The 9,153-nt window shown below is 37.3% G+C and overlaps 1 protein-coding gene across 1 annotated transcript; it reads left to right on the top strand.

Moving 5' to 3' along the window:
* The first annotated feature begins 382 nt into the window (after nt 1–382).
* Nucleotides 383–8,341, top strand: LOC110440551 (caffeoyl-CoA O-methyltransferase-like). Its single transcript, XM_021483690.1, has 7 exons — nt 383–511; nt 2,952–3,110; nt 3,909–4,065; nt 4,514–4,723; nt 6,047–6,147; nt 6,727–6,906; nt 8,141–8,341. The coding sequence occupies exons 1-7, from the start codon at nt 398–400 to the stop codon at nt 8,207–8,209; spliced, it is 990 nt and encodes a 329-aa protein (XP_021339365.1). The 5' UTR covers nt 383–397; the 3' UTR covers nt 8,210–8,341.
* The last annotated feature ends 812 nt before the right edge of the window (nt 8,342–9,153 follow it).

Here is a 9,153-nt window from a genome sequence, read left to right as displayed (position 1 = left end):
TTCTGTTTCACTGTGTCTTGAAAAAGGAGCGGATCGCTCCAAAAATTTGACAACCTTAACTTGTCCACACTGTTGCAATTACTTCTTTGCCCCATATATATATATATATTGTGCACTGGTCCAGAAACGTTACAGTTAAATCTAAAATGAAATTTTGTGAGGTTACTGTGTGTACGAATAAAACAGTGGATTCACCGTTCTTTTACGTGCAGTGGAAAAGGAATATTTGAGGTTCCTGAAATTACCGAACTTTTTCGCCTCAAAATGATGAATGAAGTGTTAAGCGTAACGTATACGGAAGGTTACATTTGAACTCTGATTGATGCAGATGCACAAAGTGTTAGTAATATTGGGACATTGTTCACCTCTCCTGGTGCTCCATAGTTTCCAAACGGAAATGATCGATATCATCAAATCATATAATCAAGATTGCTGCTTCAGCTGCCGACGTATCAGTTGTTTTCACCATCAGCCGAGAGTGTATCCAACACAAGGCATCAGTACACAAAAGGTACGTAAAATGCTTTTGCACTGTATATAGCATTGTATTGTTCTTTTCATTTTAAACATGTAAACACCATATAACTATCCATTCTTTTTGCGGTTTCTTCATTTGGTAGGGAAAGTTTGTTTAAAATTGCTGGCATCATTTAGAAGATCCTCCGTTTATATTTAAAAGTTACTTATGTACAGGTATCACTGTCCTACGGGACTACGTTTTGACGTATATACTGTCACCGCCCCCTAAATTCATTTCGGATATAGCTGTAAAAAGGTAGCTCAATCGGTTAAAGCGATAGTATATCAATTTGAAAGTCAACGTTCGAATCCTGGGACCGTATTCATGAAACTGTTCTCATGCTCAAGCATGACTTCTGTAATCGAGCCAACTTTCTTGTAACTCCCCCAAACCATGTAACACGGTAAGCAGGTGTAAAAATTGAAAACCGTAATAGGCTTAAAGTCTTTTCATATTTCCCACATATCATTGACAAAGCGATATGTTTTGGTTTATTTATCACTTGCACAATAAATTGGACTCGGGCGCACAGAATCTGTGTTTGGGAATGAGAACGGTTAAATGAATACGGGCCCAGGTCTAGCCCCGCTGACTGTTCACAGGCAGAATAATGTTGTTGATTATATTCTGTTTAGTGCATCTTTATAATATTTTTCATAAAAGTTCCGCCAGGTATAGTTTTCTTTTCAAGGGGAAGTTAGGAAATCTAAAGACATGTCAGTAAAACCTGTTTCCAATGCGTGGTTACAGGTTTTAGCAGTGGTACTTGGTTCCGTATACGTATAGTTATACAAATAATCTTAAAGACGTTCTCTCTATGTCCCTTGTATATCAGTTTAGAATGTAACCGTAATACAAACCTGTACCAGAGAACAGGAGAGAGCAACAGCTCGTAAATGCACAAAACATCTTTTTGACGTTACATAATTTGAAGATTGTTTTTGATGATATTCAGTGATAATGGCTTTAATTAAGCATGACTATCATACTCGTGCCAAGTTAGTTATAGCAATATTACTCTGAATCATAGGACTATAATATATTGATTCGTAATCATAAGTTGACGTTTTGTCAATGCAATATCTTTGCTTATTGTTATCGTTTAAAATATCTATGAATGATGCTGTCAGAAACATGATATCTACATTGGATGACAGCTGCTGTCAGAAACTTGATATCTGCATTGGATGACAGCTGCTGTCAGAAACTTGATATCTACATTGGATGACAACTGCTGTCAGAAACTTGATATCTACATTGGATGACAGTTGCTGTCAGTAACATGATATCTACATTGGATGACAGCTGTGAGACAAACAGCTGGAAAAAAATATTTTTCCTCAAATATCGTTTTCAAATTGTGTACATAATTATGGTTGTTAGAACTATTCAGAAAGTACTGTATACAGGGAATGTTTTGCCACACTTAAACTTTCGCCCTTTTTGTCTTTCGTAGTGAGGGCGGATTTATCATTAGAGTGAACAGCAGTGAACAAAATATTAAACAAAGCAATCAATGTGAAATGGGAAATAAACACTGGCCGAACACGTATTTCCAGTGTAGGGCGAAAGTTTCTCGGTATACAGTATCTAGTAGGGCTGCTACGATATATCGCGATATTTTTTGAATACGGTACGATACACCATATTTTTAGGGAGGTCAAGTTACACATCTACGATATTTCCCGGATTTTGTCGTTTCTAAATTTAGTCTACTCATATCCGTTCCAACATGACGATTGACAGCTCCAGGTCGCCATGCACGTCGAAAGGCGTGGCCTATTTCCTGTTGTTATATTGCCATTAAACATTGCAACATATCTTTTCGCATCGCTTCTACTGCTACTACAATGTAAATGTATCGTGATTCGTATCGTATCGTGACCACAGTATCGTGATACGTATCGTTTTGTCGTGTTAAAGTATCGTTGCAGCCCTACTATCTAGTACGTAAATAGTAAGAAGGATTTACAATTTTAAAACATACAAGTAATGTGACACTAAGGATCATTAAGGACGGAAAGTTTGGATTGTAGAAAAGCTCATGTAGGTTTAAGTGCTTGGGTGTGACGTGTCGATGACTAACATGATATGGACACTGTCGCCATAATCATCAGACAAACGGTGACAGTGGCCATGTGGTACACAAAATTGTTTTACTGGTTGTGTTACATCAAGTTACTTTTACAGTCCAAACTTCCCAACCTTTATGACCATGGTGATCGGAATTACATGCATGAGTTCGTAGTTCACATTACTTCCCAGCTGATGTCATTCGCTCCATACCTAAACAGTACTGTGTTCAATTCTTCACGATTGTGTTTTCTTTAACTTTAAAATAATAATAATAAATTAAAAAATAGTACAATACAAATAAGTAGGTAGATACAATAAATATAAATCTAATAAATAAATAATATTTCCTCTCTAGTCACGTGACCTGAATATCAACATGGCCTGCGAAATGTCGAAAACCACACGGGTCTCCCCTGTTTTACGTCATCTACGGAAGCTGCAGCAGAATGCGAAGGCAAATAATGCTCCAAGCGACGCTCTGATACAGATAGAGACATGCATAGACTGCATTCACGTAAGTAAGACATAATAACAAATAAAGCATATATCAGTGACCATGTTTACATATTTACTTTGAATATAATCGTCAACTCCATACATTTGGTTATACGCATAGTGTAAATGATGTACGTATTCTAAAATTAAAATGAGAAAAAGCTGTAGATGAAAATCATTTTCTATCATTTAGTTCCGTACACGTACAAATCATTTATGATGTCTTAAGATTTTTCTGAAAATAGAATAATAAATATTAACTAAAGTAAAATAATAAAATCTAAATGCATACAATGTATATAATTAATGCAATATCTCAGCTTAACATAATGAGTAATTAAGTTAAAAAGAATATGCGTGGTGTTGGCCATTTTATTGACACCGTCCCTCCTCCCATCAAAATTTAAAAAATAAATGAAAATGTTTCTATAATTTTTAAATACTTCCCCAATACTTTTATGAAAGCATGTAGTTGCGTTGTTTTCGGTTGCAGTGGTAACAAGTTCCAATTTCAATTTTATCATGCTTTTGCGAAGTTTTTCTTTCGGAAATATTTGAGTTTTTGCAAAAGTGTGCATCGTGGTAGCAAAGAGAGAAAAAACAAGGCGAAACCAAACAAACTTGAACACATATTTAAGGTCCATGAAGTCATTTGTAAGTTGATCTTATTGGAGGAAAATGCTTCCTGTAAAATGCATCAAAGATATTCATTGGTATTCAATATTGCGTTCATGATTGTGATTTTCTTTACTACATGTAGTGCGATTCATGCTAATGTATTGATGTTGAATAGTATTACATTATGTTTCTGACGCAGGCCAGGAATGACTATTGTGAAACCATATCTAGTCCTCCAAGTGACGTCATAGACAACATCGTCACCGAGACGGAGACCCATCCCTGGCAGCAGGTGCGCGATGAGGGCAAAGTCCTTTCTGATGTCGCACCCATAATGTTGTCTGGCGCACTGGAAGGTCAGACACTTAAATATTTTGCTTTGTCTGGTATTAAATCTGGTATATCACATTATTCCTATATCAAAGTGACCTACTAAATAACAGACTTCATCTCATATTTTTCCATTACAGCACTTTTTCAGGAATTGATATTTACATTCATGAAAACCTTGCCGTGTATTTTATAGATATATTTCTCAATGTATAATATTTGTAAATTTTTATCGATCTCGTGGGTTTTACCTATACATATTGGTGCTTCGATCTTTATTTCAGCGTTTTACAATTATTGGAGAAATATACGAACGTTCTTAATTGAAGTAATAAGTATATACTTAAAAATGATACGAGTAATTTGTTACACTTTTGAAGACCACTGTAGGGTTGTTTCTGATTTGGAAAAAATGTATGGTTTATTAAACGTTACATTCATATGCTTGTGTTCGTTCCTTTAAATCATTACCAGGAACATTCTTGAAGATGCTCACAGGAATGTCAAATGCGAAGCGAGCGCTCGAGATTGGTCTTCTAACCGGATGTAGTGCTCTTTCCATAGCAGAGGCACTTCCGGCTGACGGAGAGGTAGTCACGTGTGAGATATCAGAATATCTTGCCAGTTTAGCCAGGAAATTGGTTGACCATTCACCACACGGAAAGAAAATAAAAATAATGACAGGTCTGTACATACTGGACATGAAAGTATATTTTAATAAAGTCGTCATCAATCAAATAACAATTATTGATATTGTAACATGTTTTCATTATTAATGAAATAGTCCAAAGTGTCTAACACATATTTGTCTTAATATGATGTTTTATAATTAATTGTCCACTATACTCCCACAATACGAAAATAGTGGATATCATGACATCTTGTATTTTCATTCTCTAAAATACGAAACCGTGTATTACATGACCAGACACATGCCTGTATCGTTACTATACGAGGGCCGTTCAAAAAGTATTGTCCTCATTGCGATACCGTGGAAAAAATGCGTTCAGGCGTGACTTGCAATCGATTCACGGGTAGGTGAATTTATACACACCACGTGGCAACAGACCCGAGAATATTTGGTGCAGGAAGATTGACAGTAAAACAAATATCAGTGTAGGCATTTCAAAGGGGTCCGTTCATTCCATTCTGAATTATTCTTTGGGATATAGGAAGATTTCTGCAACATGGATGCCGCTTTTATTGACACAAAACAAAAGAGTGTATGTGTTTCAATGGCAAAGATTTTGTTGAAAACGTATCAACATTGCAACCAGCGTCGACTTGCCGAAATTGTAACAGGTGATGAGACATGGGTTCTCTATTTTGAACCCCAAAGAAAAATGAATGTTAAAGTATGGCTTACCAGAAATGGAAAGAGACCCGTAATTGCAAAGCGTTGCCAAAGTACAAAGAAGGTTCTCTATGGTGTGTTCTTCAATTCGAATGGTGTTGTTGCCCAGATAGCTATCCCAAAAGGCAGGAGTATAACGGGCAGTTTGTATGAAGACATTGTATTGAAGAAAGTGAAGAAATTCTATCAAAAAAGGGACCAAGAACAGGGATACGTGGTATTCGTTTGCTTCATGACAATGCTCCAGCACACAAATCAAAGTTGGTCAAGGATTTTTCTGAGAAAAAAAAAGTTACTGACCCAACCTATTCCCCTGAAAAGACATCTGTCTGGACGTCACTACAGGCCTCGTGTGTCAGTTGGAGCTGCATTCAGACGTTGGACCCGAAGGCTGAAACGCTGTGTTGTTGTAAAAGGTGAAAACTTCGAAGGAATGAAATAAACAAAATTAAATTGGTGTACTTCGTACTTCGTACGGCCCTCGTACATCTCAACTCACATGTAACGCATATGTCTTCATCAGTATAGCTAAAGTATGTAACTTATTGTTGGTTGTAAATATATCCATTTATACATGCTTTATTTAAAACCGGGTAATACACTATGTGACACCAGCCCTATCAATAGCAGCAGTTTACATGTGAATTTTACAGGTCCCGGTACAGATTGTCTGCAACAGATGGCCAAAGAAGGACAGAAATTCGACTTTGTCTTCATTGACGCCGACAAGCCTGGGTACATAAGGTACTACAAGGTACGTGTCCAGTTCGACAAAGTCTTCATTGGATCCGCCGGATAGGTTGGTTACATATTGTAGATTATTACAAGGTAAGTGTTTAGTTTGACAGTCTTCATTGACGCCGACAAGCCTTGTTACTTAAGTTACTAAAAAAGCATGCGTATTTAGTTTAACAAAGGTTTCACTCACGCCGACAAGTTAGAATACATAGGCTACTACAAGGTACGTGTTTTGTTTGACAACGTCTTCACTGAATCTGGAAAGGCTGGATACAATAACTTCTACAAGACAAGTTCTTCATTTACACGGAGAGGACTACCGGGTACGTGAACATCGCCACGGTCTCTATAACCGAGTCAAACATCACGGTCTAAATTTATTTGAATGGTGCATGCATTATTTAGGGGCTAAATAGTTGTTTTGAATGATATATGTAATAAAAGGGAATTTTTCTCATCTAATAAAAACTTCAGAACATGCTAATGATATGGTTGTGTGAGTTGGCCAACATGCAACACACACTAACACTAACGTATTTTACACCAGGCCATCCGTATTCTTGTCAAACTGACCAGCGTGTAACATTATTTATAGATTATTATGGACAACGACATGTTGACTCCCCGGGGAACCATATTGGTGGACAATGCGTTATATGCTGGCATGTCCTACTTGCCTCAGGACAAGCTGCAACTTTCCGCGAGATTTACCACCACAAACCACGTGATGCGAGAGTTCAACGAGTATGTGTACAACGACGACAGAGTTTCTCAGGTGAAGTTGCGTCACAACCTCTAATTCAATTTTATTACTAAAAGCTGCATAAAACAGTTAACTCATTTTGATTTACTCGCATCTTTTACAGACATTTTGCGGTTGATAGTTATTTGAAAATAAATATTCCAAAACGAGTGGTGGTTGGTAATCATGTTTATTAAACTCGAGTTAGTTACATGTGGTTTTTTAGATTGCATAGAGCCACAAGATTTATCGAGCGTCTTTCACAATTTAAAAATTAACAAACGAGAGTTAGATAAACATGATAATCCACAATCATATGTATGGGACCCTTTTTCTCCCGCGACGTCCATATATTATAACTAGATGTTTTCTTTGGAATGCATTATTCCTGTTTCCGATCGAGGTGAAAATTACCATGAGTTATGATGTCACAATGGAAGATGACGTCGGAAAGCATTGTAATTGTCAATGTTCAGGGTATTACCAACGATTGTGCACCAAGAAAAAGTGTTTCAGCTTCAAGTGGGTTTATCTAATGTGTCAGGAGTTAGGAAACCTATAATGGCTGAAGGAGAAACATTTTTTTCTATGTGAATTAGGAACACCAGATATAGCAGCTGTATGAATCTATTAAGACAGAAATATACAGTAGACACTATCGTTGTATTTTGACTCAATGTTGATACTGTATACCGGTAAATTTTCGTTTCAGTTTAATTTTCGCCTCTTTTCGCCCTACGTAATGAGGGCGAATTAATCATTACAGCGAATATAAGTAAACAACATAGTATACATAGGCATTGACTGAGAAAGGCGAAAGTAACGCTTGCCGAAATTAACGCTTGGCGAAATTAACACTAGGCGAAAATTGATTTCATGGGCGAAGGGCGAAAGTTTGACTGGGCGTATTATTCCCGGTATACAGTATATCATGTTAAAGATACAGTTGTCAATTTGTATCGTTATAGAAAGTTGTATCGACACTTCTTCCATTTCGCCGTATTCTACATGATTCGTAACTCTTAAGACATTTATTCTTGAATCATTAAATCTTAAGCTTAACTAATAAGCCCTAAGTGGACGAAATGACCACATGTTCAGTAAAATGTTAATGGTCTTCTGCATTTACGAACAACATTTTAAAATTAGTTGCTTCCTTTCTTAGACTAACTGGATTAACTAGTGATTATTATAGATCCAAGTTTGTATTTATAATAGCAAAACCGTCCTGATTTTCAGTATAGACTGAACTCTTGTGTGTTTGCAGGTCTTGTTGCCTATCCACGACGGAGTGATGATTATCAGGAGGAAGGAGGCATTCGAGGGAACAGCCTAAGAATGGCAGGAACGCAATTGGAAATGAACAGCGGATTATTGGACCAAAAGTCTGACCATTGACACTATTCCGTCTTTGCGTATTGCAGAGTTATCTTCTCTTGGGAGCAGGTATTGATTGTTACGTCATTGGTTTGTGTGAGAAAATTACGTCGTTTTCTCAAAAATTGATGACGTTACTCTCACAAACAAGTGACGTAACAATCAATACCTGCTCCCAAGAGAAGAAAACTCTGCAATATGCAAAGACGGAATATAGTATCCTCGATACTCTATGGGTTACGCTCACTTTTGCTCTCGCCATCCCTGGAATATGTCATAGCAAAATGGAAGGTACGCGGCTAGCTATTTGATTGATCTCAGATAAAGGAAACCCTGACCAATTCCCAGGCTGATACCTGCCCTTTGCACACTGAGCCATTGCTATGACACATTCCAGGGGTGCAGAGAGCGAAAGAGGCGTAACACCTAGAGTATCAAGGATGACACCAGTGATGCATATGCAATAGACAGGAATAATAAAATATATCGGACTAGAAAATTAGTTGGCGGGGCTTGGTTGGACTACAAGTAGTACCAGTACACACTATATTCAAGGTTTACACACACATAATTGCAGAAAGAGATATTGGCCCGTATCTATGGAACTGTTTTCGTGCCTAAATACTGTGCTCAAACAGGTGACACGGTCAAAACATCAAGTCTGTCTTGACATTTAAAACGCTGTTTGGCTATTAGTATCTCCGAGATTCTTCCAAATCATCGACAAAACGTGATTTCGTTTTTAATATGTTATCGACGGCATAAGAAACCCAGCTTGGACGCTGACACTGAACTTGAGCAGGAGAACGGTTTCATGGATACGGGCCGGGAACTCGGAATTATACAAAACGGAGATAATTATGGAAATATGTAAACATTACAAGAGGTGGCGGTGACATCATA

Source organism: Mizuhopecten yessoensis, unplaced genomic scaffold, assembly GCF_002113885.1.
Source record: "Mizuhopecten yessoensis strain PY_sf001 unplaced genomic scaffold, ASM211388v2 scaffold11185, whole genome shotgun sequence".
In the NCBI taxonomy this organism is placed as follows: Eukaryota; Metazoa; Mollusca; class Bivalvia; order Pectinida; family Pectinidae; genus Mizuhopecten; species Mizuhopecten yessoensis.
Note: the sequence above shows the minus strand (reverse complement) of the source record. Positions and strands in the feature narration are given on the sequence as shown.

Coding starts and splice junctions, on each gene's coding strand:
- LOC110440551 (XM_021483690.1), top strand. CDS start 398: ATGATCGATATCATCAAATCATATAATCAAGATTGCTGCTTCAGCTGC. Junction 512..2,951: donor AAGGCATCAGTACACAAAAG/GTACGTAAAATG, acceptor TTTCCTCTCTAG/TCACGTGACCTGAATATCAA. Junction 3,111..3,908: donor CATGCATAGACTGCATTCAC/GTAAGTAAGACA, acceptor TTTCTGACGCAG/GCCAGGAATGACTATTGTGA.